The 25,544-nt window shown below is 43.6% G+C and overlaps 1 protein-coding gene across 1 annotated transcript in view; it reads left to right on the top strand.

Moving 5' to 3' along the window:
• The first annotated feature begins 15,722 nt into the window (after positions 1-15,722).
• LOC138071887 (melanoma-associated antigen E1-like) overlaps positions 15,723-25,544 on the top strand; it is a 36,678-nt gene continuing 26,856 nt past the window's right edge. The window contains 2 exon segments of the mRNA XM_068963266.1: positions 15,723-15,756; positions 15,870-16,588. Coding sequence (XP_068819367.1) covers positions 15,723-15,756; positions 15,870-16,588 — 753 coding nt within the window.

Here is a 25,544-nt window from a genome sequence, read left to right as displayed (position 1 = left end):
AAACAAAAGGCAGGAGATTTTTTAAGTGCTGGAGTGAGCTACTAGTTTAGTACTGGAGGACATTAGGGAGAGGTTGTTCAACATGATTACTCCACCTATGAAGTTAGGTTCTTACCCTCCCAACCGAGATTATTTCAAAGAGATGACTCCTATTTCCTTGAGAAAGATATTGTTAGCTGGAAAACTGGAAAGAAGAGTTATCTCCAAAGGAGAAGAGAAATAATTTATCATTCCAAATTTTCTAAAGTTAATGCTCTAAGAACAGAAAAATCAAGGCCTATAGGTATATAGGTATGTAGACGCCTGTCTAAAGTTAGTTAAGCTCAGGGGAAAATTAAGGCAATCTTGCTCACTCTAAAAAGAATTCAGCACATATTCTTTACTGAGTTGTAACACTCTACAAATAAGATTCATTTCAATGTTCTGTAATATGTAACATATAAAGACAGTATGTTACAAAAAGTTAACATAATAATTCAAATGCTAACTCCTGATTTTAACACAAAAAAGATTATAAAAATAGAAAGTGAAAGCATAACAACTAAACTTAAAACTACCGCCCAAAACAACTCAAACCAGTCATAGACAGTTTATTCTAGGATGGCAAAATTAGTTTTAAAAAGAGAAAATTGTGAAGTAACATAAAATTGAATAATAAAAGAAAAGAAATAACTGTGGAGACACATAACAGTAAAAATAAAAAAGATAATACTACCAATACTCATATATTTGTCAAGCTATATTATTTATGAAAGATATATGCAAAATGCCAAAACTATTCTAAGAAAGCAATTGAATAGACCAATAAATAGGATACAATTTCTTTTTTTTTTTGCCACACTGCACCCACAACATGTGGGATCCTAGTTCCCTGACCAGGGATTGAACCTGTGCCCCCTGAAGTGGAAGTGCAGAGTTTTAGTCACTGGACTGCAAGGAAAGTACCTAAATACTGTACAATTTTTAAACTTTTGGTTGAAATATATAGTATAACACATAGACGTACAAAAACCTTAAGTGGATAGTAAATTTTTACAAGGGAAGAACCACACAGATCAAGAAATACATGTTATCAGCATCCCAGATGCCTCCATCATGGCCCTTCCCACTGAAAACACCCATCTTCCGAAGGAATTACTCTCCTGACTGATCACTATAGATTACTTCTGACTATTTTTGACTTAATATAGAAAATAAACCATAATTTATATTTATATATATGGCTTTTTCATACTGTTCATGGGGTTCTCAAGGCAAGAATACTGAAGTGGTTGGCCATTCCCTTCTCCCGTGGACCACGTTTTGTCAGAACCCTCCATGATGACCCATCAGTCTTGGGTATCCTTACACGGCATGGCTCACAGTTTCATTGAGATAGACAAGGCTGTGCTCCATGTGATCAGTTTGATCAGTTTTCTGTGATTGCAGTTTTCATTCTGTCTGCCCTCTGATGGCTAAGAGGCTTATGGAAGCTTCCTGATGGGAGAGATTGACTGAGGGGGAAACTGGGTCTTGTTCTAATAGGCAGGGGCATGCTCAGTAACTTTTTAATCCAATTCTCTGATGGGGCTGTGTTCCCTCCCTGTTGTTTGATGTGAGGCCAAACGATGGTGGAGGTAATGAAGATAATGGCAACTTCAAAACACCACCACAAACCAAAGCCTCAGCCAGAGACTCCTGGGCAATCATGGGCAAGTTTGAGTCAGTCTCTTGTCATATCACTGCTCCTTTGTCCTGGGTCCTGGTATGCATAAGATTCTGTTTGTGCCCTCCAAGAGTCTGTTTCCCCAGTCCTGTGTAAGTTCTGGTGGCTCGATAGTGGGGTTAATGGTGACCTCCTCTAAGAGGGCTTACGCCATACCCAGGTCTGCTGCACCCAGAGCCCCTGACCCTGTGGCAGGCCACTGCTGACCTGTACCTCCGCAGGAGACAAACACTCAAAGGCAGATCTGGCTCAGTCTCTGTGGTGCACACAACGTTTTATTTGAGCCATCTGAGTGTCTCTGGCAGGTATTGGGTTTGATTCTAACATGATTTTGCCCCTCCTGCCAACTTGTTGGGGCTTCTCCTTTGCTCTTGGATGTGGGGTATCTTTTTTTGGTGGGATCCAACATCCTCCTGTCGATGGTTGTTCAGCAGCTAGTAAGAAGTTTGGAGTTCTTGCAGGAGAAGATGAGCGTATGTCCTTCTACTCCACCATCTTTCGTCTGGTAGCTGTAAGTGTCCAGGAGTCTCCAGCGGAGGCGTGGGTCAGCAGTATCACTATGAACAAAGCTAGTGCAGGTGATGGAATTCCAGTTGAGCTATTTCAAGTCCTAAAAGATGATGTCAAGGCTGTATATTGTCACTGTGCTTATTTAACTTATATCCAAAGAACATCATGTGAAATGCCAGGCTGGGTGAAGCACAAGCTGGAGTCAAGACTGCTGAGAGAAATATCAGTAACCTCAGATATGAAGATGACACCAACCTTATGGCAGAAAGTGAAGAAGAACTAAAGAGCCTCTTGATGAAAGTGAAAGAGGAAAGAGAAAAAATTGGCTTAAAACTCAACATTCACAAAACTAAGATCACGGCATCTGGTCCCATCACTTCATGGCAAATAGATGGGAAAACAATAGAAACAGTGAGAGACTTTATATTTTGGGGCTCCAAAATCACTGCAGATGGTGACTGCAGCCATGAAATTAAAAGACACTTGCTCCTTGGAAGAAAAGCTACGACCAACATAGACAGCATGTGAAAAAGCAGAGACATTGCTTTGCCAGCAAAGGTCTGTCTAGTTAAAGTTCTGGTTTTTCCAGTGGTCATGTATGGATGTGAGACTTGGACTATAAAGAAAGCTGAGTGCCAATGAATTGATGCTTTTGAACTGTGGTGTTGGAGAAGACTCTTGAGAGTCCCTTGGACAACAAGGAGATCCAACCAATCCATTCTAAAGGAAATCAGTCCTGAAGAGTCATCGGAAGGACTGATGTTGAAGCTGAAACTCCAATATTTTGGCCACCTGATGTGAAGAACTGACTCATTGGAAAAGACCCTGATGCTGGGAAAGATTGAGGGCAGGAGAAGGGGATGACAGAGGATGAGATGGGTTGGATGGCATCACTGACTGGATAGACATGAATTTGAGTAAGCTCCAGGAGCTGGTGATGGACAGGGAAACCTGGCATACTGTAGTCCATGGGGTCGCAAAGTGTCGGACATGACTGAGTGACTGAACTGAACTGAACATTGCTTTTCCCATTCAGTACTGTATTTCTGGCATTCGTCCAAGTTTCAGAAGCGGTCCACTGGAGAGGAAAATAGCAAACCACTTCAGTATCCTTGCCTTGAGAACCCCATGAACAGTATGAAAAGACAAAAATATATGATACCAGGAGATGAGCTCCCCAGGTCAGTAGACGTCTAATATACTATTGGGGAAGAGCCCAGAAATAGCTACAGTAAGAATGAAGGGACTGGGCCAAAGTCAAAACGATGCTCAGTTGTGGATGTGTCTGGTGGTAAAAGTAAAGTCTGGTGCCGTAAAGAACAGTCCTACATAGGAACCTTGAATGTTAGGTCTATGAATCAATGGAAATTGGTCAAGCGGGAGATGGCAAGAGTGATCATCAATATTTTAGAAATCAGACAACTAAGATGGATGGGAACGGCCAAATTTAATTGAGATTACCATTGCATCTGTGGGCAAAAATATATTAGAAGAAATCAAGTAGCCTCATAGCAAAAAAAAAGAGTATGAACTGCAGTACTTGGGTGCAGTGTTAACAAGGACAGAATAATCTTGGTTCATTTCCAAGGTGAAACATTCAGCATTAGAGTAATCCAAGTCTATGCTCCAACCACTGATGCCAAAGTAACTAAAGTTCAATGGTGCTATGAAGATGTACATCACCTTCTAGAACTAACATTCCCCCAAAATGTCTTTTCCATTTTAGGGGACTGGAATGGAAAAGAAGGAAGTAGAGGAATAACTTGCAGCTGAAAATGGAGAAGCTCTACACAGTCTGCAAAAACAAGACCTGGAGTGCCGGGGTCCAGCCTCGGTGGATCCAGGGAATTCGAAGGGTGGACGGCGTTGGCGTGAGAAAAACTTATTTATTGATTGATATAAGATTATTAAGAAACAATAGCGTAGTAGGAAAATTAAGTGGAGAAAGAGGGCTGAATAACTTGGATTACGTGGAAGGCCAATAGAATTCCAGACAAGGAATTTGCACCATCTACGTTGGGCCACCGGTGCTCGCTTGAATATTTACGGGTGCCTCGCCTTAGGCTCCCTTTCGCGCGGGTCTTAACAGCCAGGGCAAGTAAGGAGACTTGGTGAGCCTCCGCGCCCCAGATGGGAATTCAGCCTGAAGTTAAAGTAAAGAGCAGAGGGAGGGAAAGGGAAAAAAGGAGAGAGAGACATGGGGGAAACCAGTCCAGCGACTGGCTCCGTCCTCTATTGTTCAGAAGGCCTTTTATACTTTTGATAAAACATGGAGATCAATGGGTAACACAAAGTTATGCAGCGTTAGCAGTCCAGACTCTTATCAAAACCAGGCTTTTCTCTCTGCATACCTAATTGTATACACAAGCCTTAGGTAACTTACATCATCTTCCAGCCAAAAGGGCCAATTAAGATTTTACAGCCTTTTTTCTGATAAGGGTTTGTCAACCAGAAGACTTCTTTGTGTTGATCTTCCCAAGGTCTGGTGCCACTCTCAGAAAGCACTAAATAAAGTTACATTCTTACACAGCAAAGATACAGCAACTTATAACAAGTAGAGGGAGTACAGTGATTTACAGCAAAAGAGAAGCAACTAACTCAAAAGTCTAGTGTTGCTCACATCAAAACTACTATGTATCTTTTTCTACATCCTGCTTACATTGAGTAACATCCTTCCAGGTGCCTAAAAGATAAAGAATATGGAGGCCTGGCAGCAGTCATTGAGTCAATAGTGAAAACCCTCTACCAAAATAATTTTTAACTCTTTAGAAAAGGCTCTGTATCTTTAAGATGCTTTCAAGCTTTGTGCCCCTCAAGGTTGGGGGGCTGAAAGCAATTCACAAGCTGTAAGAGGTCTGGGGAACCTGTTAGGCAAGCTAGAGAGCTATCAGAGGGGGTTATCTGAAACATCCCTTTCAAATGCAGAAGACTAAAGCCCTGAGTTGACTTTTTCCAGAGAATATTAGAAAAGTGGAAAAGCAGGCAGATTCTTATTTTTGGGGGTGGATGCTCAGGAAATTCCAGGGGAAAAACCTGAGGTCTGATTAGCCTTGCCATCAGAGCTCTTGCCCCATGACCTTGTCACGGGTGGAATTCCTCACACTGGCTCCCGACACTGGAGCTTACTCTGGCTCAGATCATAAGCTCCTTACTACAAAATACAGACTTAAATTGAAGAAAGTAGAGAAAATCACTAGGCCGCTCAGATATGACCTAAATCAAGTTCCTTATGATTATACAGTGGAGGTGAGGAATAGTTTCAAGGGATATGATCTGGTAGAAAGACTGCCTGAAAAACTAAAGATGGAGGTTCAGAACAAGGTATAGGAAGTGGTAACCAAAACCATCCACAAGAAAAAGAAATGAAAAAGGCTAAATGGTTGTCTGTGGAGGTCGTACAAATACCTGAGAAAGAAGGGAAGCAAAAGGCAAAGAAAAAAATGAAAGCTATACCAATCTGAATGCAGATATCCAAAGAACATCATGGAGAAATAAAAAAGCATTCTTCAGTGAACAATGCAAAGAAATAGAGGGAAAAAATAGAATGGGAAAGACTAGAGTTCTCTTCAAGAAAATTGGAGATATTAAGGGAATATTTCATGCAAAGATGGGCACAATAAAGGACAGAAACTATAGGGACAGAACAGAAGCAAAGAATTTTAAGAAGAGGTGGCAAGGAGATACAGAAGAACTGGTCAGCAAAGGTCTTAATGACCCAGATAACAGCGATGTTGTGATCACTCACGTAGAGCCAGACATCCAGGAGTGTGAAGTCAAGGGGGCCTTAGGAAGCATTCCTAGGAACAAAGCTAGTGGAGGTGATGGAATTTCAGCTGAGCTATTTCAAACCCTAAATGATGATGTTGTTAAAGTACTGCACTCAATAGGCCAGCAAATTTGGACCACTCAGCAGAGGACACAGGACTGGAAAAGGTCAGTTTTCCTTCCATCCCAAAGAAGTACAATGCAAAAGAATATTCAAACTATCATATAATTGCCTGGGAAAATTTGAGCCTCGGAAGGAGACTCGTAGACCCAGCTCAGCACAGTGTTGTCACAGGATCTACTAAGATTCAAGGAAAGGTCCAAATGCCAATCCTGCAGAAGCTCCCACGGAACACTGCCCACCCTGGCGCTGCCTCTGCTGTCTGCCTGGAACACAGGAGCTCGTGACAGGAAGTGAGTGCCTCCTACACATGCTGTGGGTGAGATGCCATCTTCAAGAGCTGCTGTGATTTTTGAGAACTGCAATGTAGGGTGCCCAGAGGGAGGAGACCCAGGTCTCAGCAGATGTCAAACTGTGAGGTGCTGTGAGTTACAAGTGCCAGGACAGAAGTCTGGCACGACCAAGCCCTTTCCCTCTGAAGAGGGGGCCTGACAACTCCCGGCCACCCCGCCACTGCTCTCCCCTGGAAGATCCGGGCCTGCATCTTAAGCCCTATGTCCATCCGCTTCACCCAGGTGGTCTCTGAGAGGAAGGCTTCGGTCCGGGGCTGGTGGACTCCAGTTCTGCTCAGTAGAGGGAAAGCCCTGGACTCTGTGCAGTGATGGATGGAACTTCGGGGGAACTGAGGGTCTCCACACCCCAAAAAGGCAGCCACGCCTAAACCCCACCCACTGTGACTTGGCTGGGGAACATCTGGGCAGCATCCTGACAACTCTAAAGGCTGAGGGGTTCCCTCACTGCATTCTCAGATGCGGGACACTCAGGGAGGAGGGGACCTCGGTCTGAGGGGTTGGTAGCTGGTCAGTACAGGGAGGATGTCAGGGCTCAGGAGGAGCAAGGGTGATGACCATCCTCCCCGACACATGGGCGAATCAGAACCCTCCCCTGCGGTCAGCACTTCCTCCCGGCCAAACACAGGGAAGAGAGGCTGCAGTCAGAGTGGGGAGGTTAGAGCGTGCTTACAGAAGGGCGGGTCCCGGGACCCTTAGGTGGGAGGCTGAGCGCTCCCTCCTCTCCTTCTCCAGAGTCACAGGGTCACATACACACACACACACACACACACACACACACACACACACACACACACACACACGGGCGAATCAGGACCCTCCCCTGTGGTCAGCACTTCCTCCTGGCCAAACTCAGGAAAGGTGGGTGGGGTCTGAGAGGACAGGTTAGAACTTGGTTGTGATGGTACAGCCAAGAGGCAGCAGAAGGGAAGATCCCAGACCCTTTGGAGAGGGACTTATCACTCCTTCCTCCATTCCTCTGGGTGACAGGGAAGGTGCCAGTGTCTAATACAGAGTAAGAGGGGGAATAGGAAAAGAAATGCAGAAAGCAATGGCTGTCTGAAGAGGCCTTACAAATAGCTGTGAAAAGATGGGAAGGGAAAAGCAAAGGAGAAAAGGAAAGATATACCCATTTGAATGCAGAATTCCAAAGAATAGCAAGGAGAGATAAGAAAGTCTTCTTCAGCAATCAATGCAAAGAAATAAAGGAAAAGAATAAATGGGAAAAGACTAGCGATATCTTCAAGAAAATTAGAGATACCAAGGGAATATTTCATGCAAAGATGGGCTCAATACAGGACAGAAATTGTAGGGACTTAACAGAAGCAGAAGATATTAAGAAGAGGTGGCAAGAATACACAGAAGAACTGTACAAAAAAGATCTTCATGACCCAGATAATCATGATGGTGTGATCACACACCTAGAGCCAGACATCCTGGAATGTGAAGTCAAGTGGGCCTTAGGAAGCAGCACTATGAACAATGCTAGTGGAGGTGATGGAATTCCAGTTGAGCTGTTTCAAATCCTGAAAGATGATGCTGTGACAGTGCTGCACTCAATATGCCAGCAAATATGGAAAACTCAGCAGTGGCCACAGGACTGGAAAAGGTCAGTTTTCGTTCCAGTTCCAAAGAAAGGCAATGCCAAAGAATGCTCAAAGTACCACACAATTGCACTCATCTCACTCGCTAGTAAAGTAATGCTCAAAATTCTCCAAGCCAGGCTTCAGCAATACGTGAACCGTGAATTCCCTGATGTTCAAACTGGTTTTAGAAAAGGCAGAGGAATCAGAGATCAAATTGCCAACATCTGCTGGATCATGGAAAAAGCAAGAGAGTTCCAGAAAAACATCTATTTCTGCTTTATTGACTATGCCAAAGCCTTTGACTGTGTGGATCACAATAAACTGTGGAAAACTCTGAAAGAGATGGGAATGTCAGACCACCTGACCTGCCTCTTGAGAAACCTGTATGCAGGTCAGGTCAGGAAGCAACAGTTAGAACTGGATGTGGAACAACAGACTGGTTCCAAATAGGAAAAGGAGTACGTCAAGGCTGTATATTTTCACCCTGCTTATTTAGCTTCTATGCAGAGTACATCCTGAGAAACGCTCGACTGGAAGAAGCACAAGCCGGAATCAAGATTGCCGGGAGAAATATCTCTAACCTTAGATATGCAGATGATACCACCCTTATGGCAGAAAGTGAAGAAGAACTAAAGAGCCTCTTCATGAAAGGGAAACAGGAGAGTGAAAAAATTGGCTTAAAGCTCAACATTCAGAAAACCAAGATCATAGTATCCAGTCCCATCACTTCATGTCAGATAGATGGGGAAACAGCAGAAACAGTGGCTGACTTTATTTTTCTGGGCTCCGAAATCACTGCAGATGGTGATTGCAGGCATGAGATTAAAGGACACTTACTCCCTGGAAGGAAAGTTATGACCAACCTAGATAGCATGTTTAAAACCAGAGATATTACTTTGGCAACAAAGGTCCATCTAGTCAAGGCTATGGTTTTTCCAGTGGTCATGTATGGATGTATGAATTGTACTGTGAAGAAAGCTGAGCACCAAAGAATTGATGCTTTTGAACTGTGGTGTTGGAGAGGACTCTTGAGAGTCCCTTGGACTGCAAGGAGATCCAACCAGTCCCTTCTAAAGGAGATCAGTCCTGGGTGTTCTTTGGAAGGAATGATGCTAAAGCTGAAACTCCAATACTTTGGCCATCTCAGGTGGAGAGTTGACTCATTGGAAAGGACTCTGGTGCAGGGAGGGATTGGGGGCAGGAGCAGAAGGGGACGGCAGAGGATGAGATGGCTGGATGGCATCACCGACTCGATGGACCTGAGTTTCATTGAACTCCGGGAGTTGGTGATGGACAGAGAGGCCTGGTGTGCTGCAATTCATAGGGTTGCAAGGAGCTGGACACGACTGAGCAAGGAACTGAACTGAACTGATGGTTAACCTTAGTTTCCTGAAGTTATCTGGTCATATCTAAGTCTACCTGTGTCTGTCAAATATGACATTCCACTCAAAGTCTCAGTAGTATAATCAATGTTTCCAAATGTGTCCCACGGTAAGAACAGATTCTTACTTAACTTTTGAATAATAACTATTTTCCTAAGAAAATAAGAACACAGAGAGTTTCTAATTTCTGGAGTGATATGGCAGAGAGAGAAAAATTAATGTTTCAATTCTAATGACAAAGGTACAATTTATCAAATTGGAAAATTATCACCAATTTGTAATTCATTAAGCCCCAATTTCCTATTTCTTATATTGCTAGAGTGCAGTTTTTGTATTGTTTCTGTCAATCCTCCCTGATGTTTGTGGGTCATAGGGACAATGATAATTTCAAGAAGCCTGCAAGGTTTTGGTTAAAGCTTGTATAATCTGCCCGAGGAAACGTGTACCTGGATCACAGTTGATAAACCAAGCAGAGAACACATTTTCTCACACGTTCTTTGCCACTGTAAGGGAATCAGCCTTGCAGCAAGGGAAGGCTTCAACTCATCCAGAAAATATAGGAATGACAAGAATATTTTGATGACTCAACTTTTCTGTTCAGTCTCTCGGTAGTGTCTGACTCTTTGCAACCCCATGGACTGCAGCACGCCAAGCTTCCCTGTCCATCTCCAATTCCCAGAGCTTACTCAAACTCATGTCCATTGAGTAGGTTATGCTGTCCAACCATTCCATTCTCTGCCCTTCCCTTCTCTTTCTGCCTTCAGTCTTTCCCAGCATGGGGGTCTTTTCCAATGAGTCAGTTCTTCACATCAGGTCTCCAAAGTACTGGAGCTTCAGCTTCAGCATCAGTCCTTCCAATGCATATTCAGGACTGAAATCTCTTAGAATTGACTAGTTAGATCTCCTTGCAGTCCAAGGGACTCTCTTGAATCTTGCCCAGGAGGAACAAGATGGCAAGAAGAGTCGGTGGAGGTGGAATACATCTCTCCCCACGGATACATCAGGAATACACCTTCAGACAGGGAAGTGCATGCAGATTACCAGCTTAGAGTGGACAGGAGTACATGACCAGCAGAAAGGCATATACAGACCCACGCAAAACTCGAGGTCAAGCCCCGAGTCTTTAGAGTGGGTCCATGGCTCCAAGATCCTAGACTACCAGAGCACTAACCTCAGGATATCAAATAGTGAGAACTGACACAAAGGAAACCACTTGGAATACAAGACCCAGCATTACCAAACCACTGATAGCACCCTGTGCAGGATGCCTCATCTAAACCACAAAGAAAAGAAAAATACAAACCTGATCATTAACACAGAATTATCACCTACTCAGCCTTGCCCATCAGAGGAACAAACAAACATAGAAAAAAAAAAACTCTGCACAAATCTCACTCTATAAGAAGCTTACACATACCACTGGACCAACTTTAGAGGGCAGAAACAAAAAGGAAGAAAGAATTCAACCTTGAAGCCTGGGAAAAGGAGACCTGAAACACGATAACTAAAATAATACTAATAATAATGGAAAGGGCAGAGAAATACTACACAAATGAAGGAACAAACCAGGAAAACAGAAGTCCAAATAAATGAAGAGGAAACAGGCAAACTACTGGAAATGAATTCATTGCTAAAGGGAATGCAGTGATACGGATACTTTGGAAACTGTCTGGCAAATTCTTTTAAGCTAAATATAGTCTTATCATATGATCTAGCAAATGAACGTTAAGGTATTTACTCAAAAGAGTCAAAACCTTGCGGCCATCCAAAAACATTCAACCAAATTTTAATAGCAGAATAAGTCATAGCTGCCAAAAACCAAAATCAGCAAACATGACCTTCAGTAGATGAGTGGGGAAACAAACTATGGTAAGCTTCATGGAATGCTATTCAGTCCTGGAAGAAAACATTTCAAACCATAAAAAGATATAGAGAAAATTCAATGTATATTGAGTAGCAGAAGGAGCCAGTATAAAAAGCCTACATACTGTATGATTCCGTCAATGTTGCAGTCTGGAAAATGCAAATTTTTAGAAAGAGTAAAACGTTCAGTAGTTGTCAGGAGTTCCAAGTGAGGTTTTGAGGGATGAACAGATGGAGCATGGGAGATCCATAGGGCATTCACACTCCTCTGCACGACACCGTGTTGGCTGAGTTGATAATATCATGCATCTGTCAATCATTAAGAACTGTAAAACACAGAAGGAAAATGTATTGTAAACAATGGACAATAGGTAATAATGACCTATTAACATTAGTTGATCAAGTGTAAAAAACGAACTTGTATCCATTGAACCAATACAAGATAATAATAATAGAAGATACCAAGTGGAGGAAGAGAGTGGCTATAGGGGTCCTCTCTATACTATCTGCTGAATGCTCTCCAATCCTAAGTCTGTTCTTTTAAAAAAGAAATACAGAGGGGCAACAAACACAAACACATGAAAAGAGGAGCTACATCACTCTTCATGAAAGAAATGCACGTCAAAATTACAATGATGTGTCACCTCATAGAGGTCAGAATGGTCATCATCAAAATTTGTACAAGCATCAAATGCTGGGGAGAGTTTAGACAAAATGGGGAAAGGGAAATTGATATAGCCACTATGGAGAACACTAGGGAGGTTCCTTCAAAACTAGGATTCAAACTACTATATGACCCAGCAATAGAAATACTGGGCATATACACTGAGAAAAGAAGAATTGAAAAGACACATGTATCCAATGTTCATTGCAGCACTACTAACAACAGACATGACATGGAAGCAAAGTAGACTTCAACTGACAGATGACTGGATAGTGAAGTTGTGGTAGCCACATACAATGGAATATTAGCCATAAAAAGGAGCAAATTTAAGTCACTTGTAGTGAGGTGGATGCACCTAGAGCTTGTTTACAGAGCGAAGAAAGTTAGAAAAGTAACGTATATTAATGCATATACGTGGAAAGTAGGAACACTACTCACGAACCTATCTGAAGGGCGGGAATAGTGACATGGATGTGGAGAATGAACCTGTGGACACAGCAAGGGAAGCCGTGGGTAGGACGAACTGAGAGCGTGGCACTGACAAATATAGAGTCCCATGAGTACAAAAGTAAGCTGGTGTGAAACTGCTATATAATACAGGGAGCTCAGCCTGGTGCTGTGTGCCAGCCTAGAGGGGTGAGATGAGGGTGTGGGAGGAAGTCTCATCAGGCAGGAGGACTATGTATACGTAACGCTGATGCATCCTGTTGTATAGCAGAAACAACACAACATTACAAAGCAAGTACCTGTTGATTAAAACAACTTTTTAAAAGTCTACTAATTTAAAACTAGAAAAAAATATCATAAGAACACATAGCCAGTACACAGTTACACGCACCAATGCAAAATGAATAAAAGTCAGCAATAATGAAAAGCAAACTATCATGGTGAGAATTTGATCCTCGAATTGAAATTCTTAAGAAACGGGCACAGAAAATATTGACACATATAAGTAACTTCAGAAATCTGGCATAAAAAAGATCAACACAGCAAAATCAAGAGACTGGTCTGGAAGAATCGACAATACGCAGACCATGTAATAGAAAACACACCATAAACAAAAGCAACAATATGAAAACTGTAGCTACAAAGAAACCTTAGAAAAATGTATGCAGTCTACACGAAGGCAACAAGAAGAATTTCCTGAGCCCCTTTGCAAAAAGAAGTCTCAAAAAGAATAGTATGTTATTCATGAGGGCATATTGTAAGACTGTCGATTTTCCTTAAATCATTTACAGATTTAGTACCACATCCAGAGTAGCTGAGACCACAGTCAAAGGTCGGTGGATGATTTCCTGTACCCAGAACAAACCATGGAAAACTTATACAAGGAACAAAGACAACTACTAACAAAAGCAAGAACACAAAAGAAATAATCCCTGAGGAACAATAAGTCTCCAGTGAACTTGACCCTATGAGTGCCCAGGTTGGGGAGTAGTCTGAGGCTGACACAGGTGTGTAGGCCACAAAGGAAACAGACAACAGGATCAGCTGGAAAAGGCTTTAAACTGGAGCGGTTGATTCTTCCCCTGGGCCATGGGACCATGAGCCTCTACTGCTTCACTGAAGGAACCTGAGGCAGCATCTCAGAGCCCCATCCCAGGATCATGGGGCACCAAAGTTTGGGATGGACATGGCAGTATGGCCCAGAAGTCATGCAATAACCAGCACAAGCTTTGTTAGTGGATGACAACTGGCCCTTGTAAATGGTCAGCTTAAGAGACTGTCACACATGGACTAAAAGAGCAAAGCTTGTATCACAGTAATTGTACAAAAGGACAAGAATTCATCTCAGAACGCTCGAGCAATGCCGCTGCAGTCGACTAAGAGCTCACAGTGAGAACCGTCAGGCTAAGAAGCCCCTTCACTTTCTCTGCTGGGATTATGTGGGGCATGGTTGGGGACAGGGGTGGTTTTATACCAGAAAGGGAAGGGTTTCCAGGCTCCATCTGCAGTCAATATAAAGATCCTGAGTGAGATGTCAGGGGTTCCACACCACAGAAGGCATTCTCCCATCCTTCCCTCTCACTTATCTTACCTGCAGCAGCCATTTCCAGGGAGCCTTAGGCAGAAGCAATCAGATGAGATGCCAGTGCGCGTTTCACCTGGAGTCTGGGGATTGACATCTTCCAGGTGAGGCCTTGCCCTCAGGTCAGCAGACGGCACGTAACGCAGCATTACGCTCAGGGGAAGACCTGGATAGAGGACAGAGAGCATCACTCAGCACACATGTGCCCCAGAGTGCCCTCACTGTCTGTCTCAGCAGCTCCAGGAAGGCTGTCAGGCTCGGGCTCCCAAATTCTTCCTGCTTGGTTTACTGAGAGAAGTGAGAGGCAAGGAGTGAGGCCAGTTGGCTGAGATCAGCAGGGACATCCCAGGACCCACTATGAGTCGAAGAAGGGACCATATCCCCGCTCCTGCGGGAAACTCCCCCGGAACCCCGCCCACCCAGGCCGTGCCCCTGCTGTCCTCCTGGAGCCCAGAAGCATGATAGGAAGTGACGGCCCCCTATCCACGCTGGGGTGTGATGTCATCTTTGAGAGGGCTGCTATCTTTGAGAGCTGCTGTAGCTGTGCCCAGAGGGAGGAGTCCGAGGTCTCATCAGGGGTCCAAGTCAAAGGTGACATGAATTACAATTGCACTGGATAGTTACAAAGATATGCCCTGGCACTCCTAACACTTTTCCCATCTGAAAAGAGGGGACTTCACAGCCCCCTGGCAATCCCGCACCTACTCTACGCCTGGAGGCTCGGGCCTGGCTCTTAGGTGCAATGTCCATCGGCTACACACACGGGTTCTTGGGACATAACCTGGGTTCAGGGGTGGTGGATCTGGGTGCGGGGTTGGTGGACCCTGGCTCTGTTCGGTGGGAGGGAAGTCCGGGATTCTGTGGAGTGAAGGAGGGACCCGCGTGGGGACTGAGTGTCTCCACACCCCAGATTGGCCACCACGCCTAACCCCTTACCCAGCGTGACTTGGTCAGAGAGCAACTGGTCAGCATCTGGGCAGTTCTAAATCCGGAGGGGCTCCCTGACTGTGATCACCAACACGGGATAATCGGGGAAGTGGGGACCTCGTTCCGAAGGTCTGGCAGCTGGTCAGCAGAGGGAGGATGTCAGGGCTTGGGAGGAATCAGGGTAATGAACATCCTCCGCATCACATGGCCGACTCAGGACCCTCCCGTGACCAGCACTTCCTCCCAGCCAAACACAGGGCCGGGGGCGGTGGTTGTCAGGGGAGGCTGCAGCTTTGTTGTGAGGGGCATCCTCGAGACAGCACAAGGGCAGGTTCCTGCTCCCTTCATTGGGGGCCTGAACATTCCCTCATGTCATTGTCTGGGGTGACAGGAAAGGTTGCAGCATCCACTTCAAAGCAAGAGAGGGAACAAGGTGGGTGGCTTTGGGGGCCGGGGTGACATGAGGGAGTCTTGTCCCAGTTTTCATCATGACTCTGAAATGTGAACTGAAAGGACCTGCCTCGCCTGCCAGCTCCCACAGGCCTCCTTCTAACGCCCAGGCAGGGCTGTTTGGCTGCGCCCCAGCATTCACTCTCACTTCTTACTCAGCAGTCTCAAGGAAAGGGCTCACCAGGAGAACACGAGACTTGTGGGTCCTAGAGCACTGGCCTTCAAGGACCCCTCAGAGGCAGCTTGAGTTCAAGCCAAGGAGGACTCTCCTCATTGCAGTTGCTCACAACATCTGCTTGTCCTTCCTCTAGGTGCCCTTCTTGCCTGCCACCCTGCCCGCATGCACTTGTGATCCATAACCTGTGTCACCATGCCTCAGAGGCACAAGAACAAGTACCATGCCCGTGTGAAATGCCACCAGGTCCAGGGGGACACTAAGTATCCCCAGGAGGCCCAGACATGTGCTTCTGCAGCCCCCAAAGAGGAGTGCCCCTCCTCCCCCTCGTCTGTCCCTCAGGCTTCTCCCCCAAGCTCCCCTGCTACCGGAGATCAGCAGGAGCTTCAGAAGCCATGGCCCCTAGCTCTCCTGATGCAGTGCCTTCCTGTGCAGGATCTGATGAAGGAGCCCAGGGCCCAGAGGAGGAAAGTGCAGGTGCCTCCCAGGCAGCCCCTGCCACTCAGAGCCCTCGCAAAGATCCTCTGACCAGGAAAGCCAGTATGCTGGTGGAGTTCCTGCTAGAGATATATGCCAAGAAGGAGCCCAACTCGCAGCATGCCCTGCTGAAGGTCATTGGCAGGAAGTATAGGCAGCACTTCCCTGAGATCCTCAGGAGAGCGTCTAAGCACATGGAGCTGGTATTTGGCCTGGAGCTGATGGAAGTCGACCGTAGCAGGAACATCTATGCTCTCATCAACAACCTCAACCTCGGGGACGGTGAAGGTCTGAGTGATGAGAAGTGTCTGCCCAAGTCTGGTTTCCTCACTGTGCTCCTAGGGATTATCTTCATGAAGGGCAAACTCACCACCGGGGAGGAGGTCTGGGAATTCCTCAGTGTGTTGGGGGTGTATACTGGGAGGAAGCACTGGATCTTTGGGGAGCCCAGAAGGCTCATCACCAAAGATCTGGTGCAGAAGTACCTGAAGTATCGACAGGTGCCCAATGGCGATCCTCCACACTACGAGTTCCTGTGGGGCCCGAGAGCTTGTGTTGTGACCAATAAGATGAAGGTGTTGGAGGTACTGGGCAAGATCCATGATACGGTCCTGACTTCCTTCCCAGACCTCTAGGACGAGGCTCTGAGAGATCAGGCGGAGAGAGCAGGGCTGAGAGGCACGGCCAGGGCTCCCACAATGGCTGAGGCCTGTGCCCCTTCCAGGGCCAAGTCCTACAGCTCCTCCCACACCTAGGGAGGGAGGCCCAGACACTTTCTACCCTTTTGTGTTGGAACAGAGGTGTCAAGCTCCTAAATAGTAGAGAGTAGCAGTTTGGAGGGAACAAAAGTTGTTGTTCTTTACAGTTTTATGTAGTAAGGGTGTTTAGGTACAACTCATTTTAACAAAATATATATCTTTGTCCTTTATCCATAGGAAAAATATCTAGTGAAAGTTGATTTAAATTAGATTAAAGAGTTGAGGAAGGAGTTTAGTATTTTCAAATGTTAATTACTTTTCATAAGGTTTATTGTGCTTCAGAATACAAATGTATTAATCATATAAATCACATTGTTTGCTGTTTTAAAGTTTTGAAAGCCACACGTTGGGTATATGTAAAACACATTGAATCATAACTTCCATTAAATGAAAGACCAGTGTTTCTTAATCAGCATGACTCTGCTTTATATGTAGTACATGCATTCCAGCATTCATGCAGGATAGGATTTAGCAGACTCCATTTATAGATGGATAACTTGCAATTTTCTCAAGTTCACAAGACTGGTAAAGTGACCTTCATAAGACAAGTTCCCTGATGTGCACTAGTTCAGAGTCCTTCCCTTTCTTTGCAAGAGCAAGAACTGAGGAAATTTCCTTTCACCAGTGACATATTTGGTACCGTGACTAGGATTGCTGCCACGGTGAACTCCAGTGGTCTTGCCCAAACTGTCGCCTGGAGACCCCTGACTTTCGCTCTCTCTCTCCCATGAACACTTGCTTGCTGTCACTCTCTGCTTTTTTCTGTTCCATGACCCACAGGGCAAGATCTGGGTCAGCTCACTGTGTCATGGCTCCCCTCAATTAAGAGCTGCAAGGAGCACGCCCAGGCTGTTCATCCCCAAAGAACGCTTGGGTGGCAGTTGACACTGTCTTTGGGCCTGGTAGACACAAAATTTCCAATGGTGAAGGCGCCATTGGAGTTAGGCGCCATTGGAGTTATAAGTTGGCTTAAAACTCGACATTCAGAAAACTAAGATCATGGCATCCTGTCCCATCACTTCGGCAAATAGATGGGGAAACAGTGGAAACAGTGTCAGACTTTATTTTTGGGGCTCCAAAATCACTGCAGATGGTGAGTGCAGCCATGAAATTAAAAGACGCTTACTCCTTGGAAGAAAAGGTATGACCAACCTAGACAGCATATTAAAAAGCAGAGACGTTACTTTGCCAACAAAGGTCCATCTAGTCAAGGCTATGCCTTTTCCACTAGTCATGTGTGGATGTGAGATTTGGACTGTAAAGAAAGCTGAGCACCGAAGAATTGATGCTTTTGAACTGTGGTATTGGAGAAGACTCTTGAGAGTCCCTTGGACTGCAAGGAGGTCCTACCAGTCCATCCTAAAGGAAATCAGTCCTTAATATTCATTGGAAGGACTGATGTTGAAGCTGAAACTCCAATACTTTGGCTATACCTAATGCAAAGAACTGACTCTTGAAAAGACCCTGAGGCTGGCAAAGATTGAGCACATGAGAAGGGGATGACAGAGGATGAGATGGTTGGATGGCATCTAGGAAGCTCAGAATATACCAAGCAGGATAAACAGAGAAAAAAGAAAAAATCTAAACTTTGACATATCACACTCAAACTTCCGAAAACCAAAAGGAAACATAATTCTTGAGGAACACTAGAAAAAAAAAAAAAAAAAAGAAGAAGAAGAACTTGCTATAGAAGAACAAGAGTAACAATTACTTAAAATTTCTCTTCGTGAACCATGCTATCAAGAAAAGACCAGAATTAAAGTTTCAATTCATTGTAAGAAAAAAAAAAAAAAAAACCACTAGTACCAACCTAGAATTTAGTAGCAAGTGGGGAAAATACTTCAAAAATAATGAAAAACAAAGACTTTATATAACAAACAAAAACTGATGGAAATCTAGCAGAACTACTCTGCAAGAAATGCTAAAAGAAATTTTTCTGGGAAAGGAAAATTATATAGGTCAGGAACTCTGGTCTATGTAAAGAAAGGAACAGAGTTACATAAAGAATAAACGAAGTTAAAACAAACCTTTGTATTACCTTCAATTGATCAAAAAGATAAGTATTTATTGAAAATAATAGAAAACCAACAATGCATCTAGTGATTATACCTTATGGATAAAAGAAAACTGGCAGAAATGGTTGCAAGGCCAGGAGAGGAGGAACTGGGAAACAAGATACTTGCACCAACCATGAAGCAGGATAGTGTTATTTAAAAGAGAATTTGAATGAGTTGCAGATGTATCATGCAAACTCTACAAAAAGCAGTAAAAAAAATTTAAATATATAACTGATCTCCCAAGAGGGGAGAAAATGAAATAATGTTAAATATTCATTTAAAAGTAGACAAGGCAGAAAAACAGCAGAATATTAACACAGCAATAACAACAACAAAGAATAAATTCAATGAATAAAAAAAAAGGAGATTCAACCAGTCCATTTTGAAAGAGATCAGCCCTGTGATTTCTTTGGAAGGAATGATGCTAAAGCTGAAACTCCAGTACTTTGGCCACCTCATGCAAAGAATTGACTCATTAGAAAAGACTTTGATGCTGGGAGGGATTGGGGGCAGGAGGAGAAGGGGACGACAGAGGATGAGACGGGTGGATGGCATCACTGACTCGACGGATGTGTCTGAATGAACTCCGGGAGTTGGTGATGGATAGGGAGGCCTGGCGTGCTGCGATTCATGGGGTCGCAAAGAGTCAGACACGACTGAGCAACTGAACTGAACTGAAACAAACTCTGCATAATCACTTTTAATGTGAATGGTATAAATATACAAATATAAAGTAGAGATTTATGAAAAGAAATTGAAACAACAAAGTATACCTAGCCCTTGCTGTCCATCTTTATTTTGGGCTTCCCTGGAGGCTCTTATCGTACAGAATCCACACGCATTGCAAGAGACCAAGGTTGGATACCTGGGTTGGGAAGATTCCCTGGAGTAGAGCATGGCAGCCCACTCCAGTACTCCTGCCTGTAGAATCCCCATGGACTGAGGAGTCTGGCAGGCTATGGTCCATGGGCTTGCAAAGAGTGGGACATGACTGAGTGACTATGAACTTGGGATCTATAAGAAACCCACTCTAAAGTCAAAGACATGAATAGATAAAAAGTAAAGGGACAGAGAAAACTTATACGATGCTAATATGAGTGGTAAAAAAAAATGTACTCACTGAAACTCTTTCTGGTAAAGCAGTATTCAGAACAAGAAAATCAGGAATAAAAATGGGCAGGACTAACAACCATTAATGAGATCTAAATGACATTTATAGAATATTGAATGACAGCAGGGAAACACATTATTTTCCAGTTCACATGGAACATACATCAAGACAGATCGCAGTCTAAGCCATAAAATGTACATCATCAAATTTAAAACAATACAAATAATACAGAGAATGCTCTCAGAATGTGATGAAAATAAACTAGAAATTGATAACAAAAAGACAGCAAGAAAATTAAAGATTATTTGCAGACTAAACAATAAACATCTAAATAACACATGGGCCAAAGAGAAACTCTAATGAGAAATTTTAAAATATTTTACAAAATGGAAACAAAATTACAACTTATCAGAAGTGGTTTGATACAGCAAAATCAGTAAAGAGATATATACAGCATTGAGTGCCTATAACAAAGAAAACCTACAATTAATAACTTAAGCTTCTGTATTAGTAAACTTGTAAAGAAAAGAAAAAGCAGAGGAAGAATAAATCAAAGTGGAAACCAATGACACTAAAAAAGGAAGGTAATGCAGAAAAAGAACAAAACCCAGAGAAGTTTCTTTAAAGATACAAAATAAAAAGAAGATACAATTCTCCCCAGGCTAAACAAGAAAAAAGAAAGAAAACACAAATTAAATTACTAATAGCAGAAATGAAGGAAGGGCCATTACTACTGACTCCATGGACATGAAAAGGATAATCAGTGAATATTATAAACAACTCTGTGCCTACAAAAATGAAAGGTTCAGTTGAGAAACTGCTTGAAGGGATAACTTAGCACCACTTTCACAAAGAAAAATACATACTCTGAATAGGTCGTATCTATTAAAGAAATTTAATCTATAACTAATAAGCTTCCAATAAAGACAGTAACAGACCCAGAGGTTTCCACTGATGAATTCTATCAAAAATTTAAGGAAGAAATGATAACAATTCTCTACAATCTCTCCCAGAAGATAGAAGCAAAAGGAACACCTCCTAATTCCTTTCTGTGAGGTGAGTATTATACTCGAACATCAAAATCAGAGGAAGAAATTAAAAGAAAAAAATTGCACACAAATACCTCTCATGAACATAGAAGCAAAATCCCCAACAAAATAAAAGAAACCTAACAATCCATAGAAGGAATTACATACTATATCTAAGTAGGATGCATTTCAGAGGTGCAACATTTGAAAATCAGTAATCATAAATCATAATAACAATAGTCTACCGAAGATAATCACAAAATCAGATCAACAGATGAAAGGAAAACATCATCTGATAAAATCCAACACCCATTCATCATCAAAATTCTCAGCAAACTAGATACAGACAGGCATTTCCTCAGCTTCATGTACAACATCTGAAAAGAAATACAGGTAAAACATCCTACTTCACAGTGAGAAGACAGATGCTGTGACACTAAGGTGAGGAACAAGGTGAGGATATCCCTTCTCACCATGCCTATGTAACACTGTACTGAAAGGCCTAGCCAATGCAATGAGATGAGAGAAGGAAGCAAAAGATACAGATATTTGGAAGAGAAAAATGGAATTATAATCATCAATAAGAAAGCTCCTGGCATTAATAAGCCAGGAGCATAGGTTAATAAGGTTAATATAGGATCAATATATAATTGTTATAGAATTAATATATTAATAAGGCTAATATATAATAGTCAATTCTTTTCCAATAAAGAGATGGAACTTGCAATTAAAAACACCATTTACATTAGCACCAAAATACATTAGAAATATTTCTTTAAAAATATGTGTAAGATTTACATAAGAAAAACTCATAAACTGCACTGAAAAAAATTAAAGAAGATCTAAATAAATAGACATGCCATGTTCATCAATAGGCAGACGATATAATTGTTGAGATGGCACTTATTTCCGACTTAACCTAGATACTTACTTAATGCAATTCTGTTCAAAATTCCAGCAAGTTAGCTTGTCGATGGCAGCCAACAATTTAAATTTTATGTCAAAAATGAAATGATCATAATACCCACTGAAGTCAATATTAAAGATCTAAGTCAGAGAATTGATATTACTGGATTTCAAAACTTACTTTAAAGCTACAATACCCAAGACTGTATGCTATTAACAGAATACTAGACAGATCAATGGCATAGAACAGAAAATCTAGAAACAGACACCCCAAACACTCAACCGACCTTTAACAAAGGCGCAAAGGCAATTCAATGGAAAAGGACAGTCTTTTAAACTCACAGTCCTCAGATAACTAGGCATCCATATCTAAGAAAAATGAATACACATACAAACTCTAAACCTTTCAAAATAATTAACTGCAAAGGAATCACAGACCTAAATGAAAAACTCACAAGTAAAAAAAAATTTGCAGGGACATCCCTGGCAGTCCAGTGTTTAAGACTCAACACTTCCACTGCTGGGGGAAGAGGTTCAATCGCTGGACAGGGACTAGGATTTCACATGCCATATGGAATAGGCAAAAAAAATCTAGAAGATAACATGGGGGCAAAACTTGAGTTTGGTAATGAGATTTTAGGAACAACTCCAAAAGCACAGTCCATGAAAGAAAATAATAAGTGGAAGCTTGTAAATATTAAAAACTTCTATCTGCAAAGTATACTATTAAGAGAATGAGAAAGAAAGGCCACAAAAGGGTAGTTACAAATCTATTTGCAGGGCAAGAATGGAGACACAGACCTAGAGAACGGGCGTGTGGACACATCGGGGGAAGCAGACAGTGAGACGAATTGAGAGAGTGGCATGGACAAATATGCACTACCATGTGGACAACAAGCATGTGGGGGAAGTTCTGGGTGACACAAGGATCAGCTCTGTGACGACCTTGAGGGGTGAGTTCGGGTGGGAGGGAAGTTAATGAGGGAGGGGATATATGTATACTGATAGCTGCTTCATACAAGAGAACCTGACACACCATTTAATTATCTTCTAATTTAAATAATTGTTTAACAAAATCTATTAATTTAAAAACTAGAAAAAAATCTAGGGAAGTACACATAGCCACTAGAATTATATACAACAATGCCAAGTGAATAAAAGTCAGAAGTAATGAAAAGCAAAAGACAGTAACAATTTGATTCTCGAATTAAAATTCTTAGAAAACAGGACAGGAAATATTCAAACATATAAGAGACTTCAAAAATCTGGAATAAAAAAAGATCATGACAGCAAAATCATCCAGTTGGTCTGGAAGAATGAACAATTACTTGCACCAAGTAACAGAAAATACACCATAAACAAAAGCAACCATAGAAAAAATTTACCCACAAAGAAACTTTAGAAAAATGTATACAGTCTTCATGGAGGCAACAAGAAGTATTTCCTGAGAGACTTAGGAACAAAAAGGCTCAAACAAAATAGTATGTTATGTATATTCATGACGTACAGATACTGCAAGACTGTTAATTTTCTGTAACTCGAGTACAGAGTTAGTACCACATTCAGAGTAGAATGTGTTCAGATCACAATGAAACACGGTCTGCTGCTTTTTGTACCTAGAAGTAACCACGGAAATCTTATGGAAGGAATGAAGAAAACTATTAACAAAAGTGAAAACACAAAATTAAATAATCCCTGATGGACAGTAAGTCTCCAGTGAACTTGACCCTATGTGTGCCCAGGTGGGGGAGTACTTAAGACTGGCACAGATGTGCAGCCTGCAAGGGAAGCAGACAACAGGATCAGCTGGAAGAGGCTTTAAACTTGAGCCCTGGGATCATGAATCTCCACTGCTTCACGGAAGGAATTTGAGGCAGCACCTCCGAGGCCCCATGCCAGGCCCATGGGGCACCAAAGTTTGGCTTGGTGCGGCAGTACAGCCCAGATCATGAAATAACCAGCACAAAGTTTGTTGTGTGTGTGCTTATTCACTGAGTTGTGTCCAACTCTTTGCGACCCCATGGACTGTAGCCCACCAGGATCCTCTGTCCAAGGGGAAACTCCAGGCAAGAATACTAGAGTGGGTTGCCATGCCCTCCTCCAGGGGGTCTTCCCAATCCCCGGATTGAACCCAGGTCTCCCGCACCACAGGCAGATTCTTTAGTGTCTGAGCCACCAGGGAATGCTAGGGGATGAGAACTGGCCCTTTGAAATGATCACCTTAATAGACTATCACCCAGGGACTAAAAGAGAAAAGTTAGTATCACAGGAATTGTAAAAGCGACAGAACTTCATCTCAGAACTTTTGAGCAATGACCCTGCAGTCGACTGAGAGCCCACAGTGAGAACTGTCAGGCTAAGGAGCCCCTTCACTTACTCTTCTGGAATTGTATGAGCATGGCTGGGGACAGGGGTGGACTTATACCAGAAAGGGAAGGATTTCCAGGCCCTGTCAGCAGTCAATATGAATGAAGTTTCTGAGTGAGATGTGAGGGGTTCCACACCTCAGAAGACAGTCTCCCATCCTTCCCTCTCAGCTCATCTTACCTGTAGCAGCCATTTTCAGGAAGCCTTGTGTAGAAATGGTGAGATGAGACGTATGTGCACTTCATACCAGGAGACTCGGGGGTTCACATTTTCGATATGAGGCCTTGTCCTCGGATCAGCAGATGGGACGTAGCCCAGCATCTACAGGGGTTAAGGCAAGGCATGGAGAACGACAGAGCATCGCTTACTCCAGAAGAGGGAGCCCAGAGAGCCCTCGCTGTTGGTCTCATGGGCTCCAGAACGGCTGTTAGGTGTGGGCTCCCCAATTCTTCCTGCTGCGGGTGCTGACACAAGTGAGAGGCATGGAGTAAGCCAGCTAACAGTTCAGGACAGGGATGTCCCAGGACCCCTTAAGAGTCAAGGCAAAGTCCACGTGCCAATCCCGGGAGAAGCTCCCCTGGAACCCCGCCTGTCCAGGTCCCGGCCCTGCTGTCCTCCTGGAGCCCAGATGCGCAGGACATGAAGTGACGTCCTCCTAAGCACGCTGGGGGAGCGACGCCATCCTTGACAGTGCCGCTATCTCAGAGCTGCCATTGACGGTGGCCAGAGGGAGCAGTCCCAAGTGTCATCGGGTGTCAAGATCGGACATGACGTGAGTTACGAGTGCAGGGACACGTCTCTGCACCCCGAATCCCTTTTCTATCTGGAAAGAGGGGGCCGCACAGCCTCCGGCCACCCTAGGCCTGCACTCAGACCAGAGGATCCAGCCTAGCTCTTAGGCCCCAAGACAATCCACTAACCACTAGGGGGTCTCGGGAAAGAATGCCTCAGTCAGGCTCTGCTGGACCCCAGCTCCGCTCAGCAGTGGGAGAGCCACGAGCCCTGTGGAGTGAAGGAGGGACCCTCGGGGGTACTGAGGGTCTCCATACACCAGAACAGCAGCCATGTGTAAACCCCCACTCACCGCGATTTGGCTGTGGATCATCCGGGCACCCGTCGGGCTGCTCTAAAGGCTGAGGGGCTCCCTCACTGCTACCTCGGACGCGGAACACTCAAAGAAGAGGGGACTTGGGTCTGAGTTGCTGACAGCTGGTCAGTAGAGAGAGGATGTCAGGGTTCGGGGAGAGTCAGGATGAGGACCAGCCTCGGTGACTAACGGGCAGCTCAGTACCCTCCCCTGTGATCACCGCTTC

The sequence above is a fragment of the Capricornis sumatraensis genome, chromosome X (genome assembly GCF_032405125.1).
Source record: "Capricornis sumatraensis isolate serow.1 chromosome X, serow.2, whole genome shotgun sequence".
Taxonomy (NCBI): Eukaryota; Metazoa; Chordata; class Mammalia; order Artiodactyla; family Bovidae; genus Capricornis; species Capricornis sumatraensis.
The sequence above is the reverse complement of the archived record's forward strand: the minus strand, read 5'-3'. Positions and strand labels throughout refer to the sequence as shown.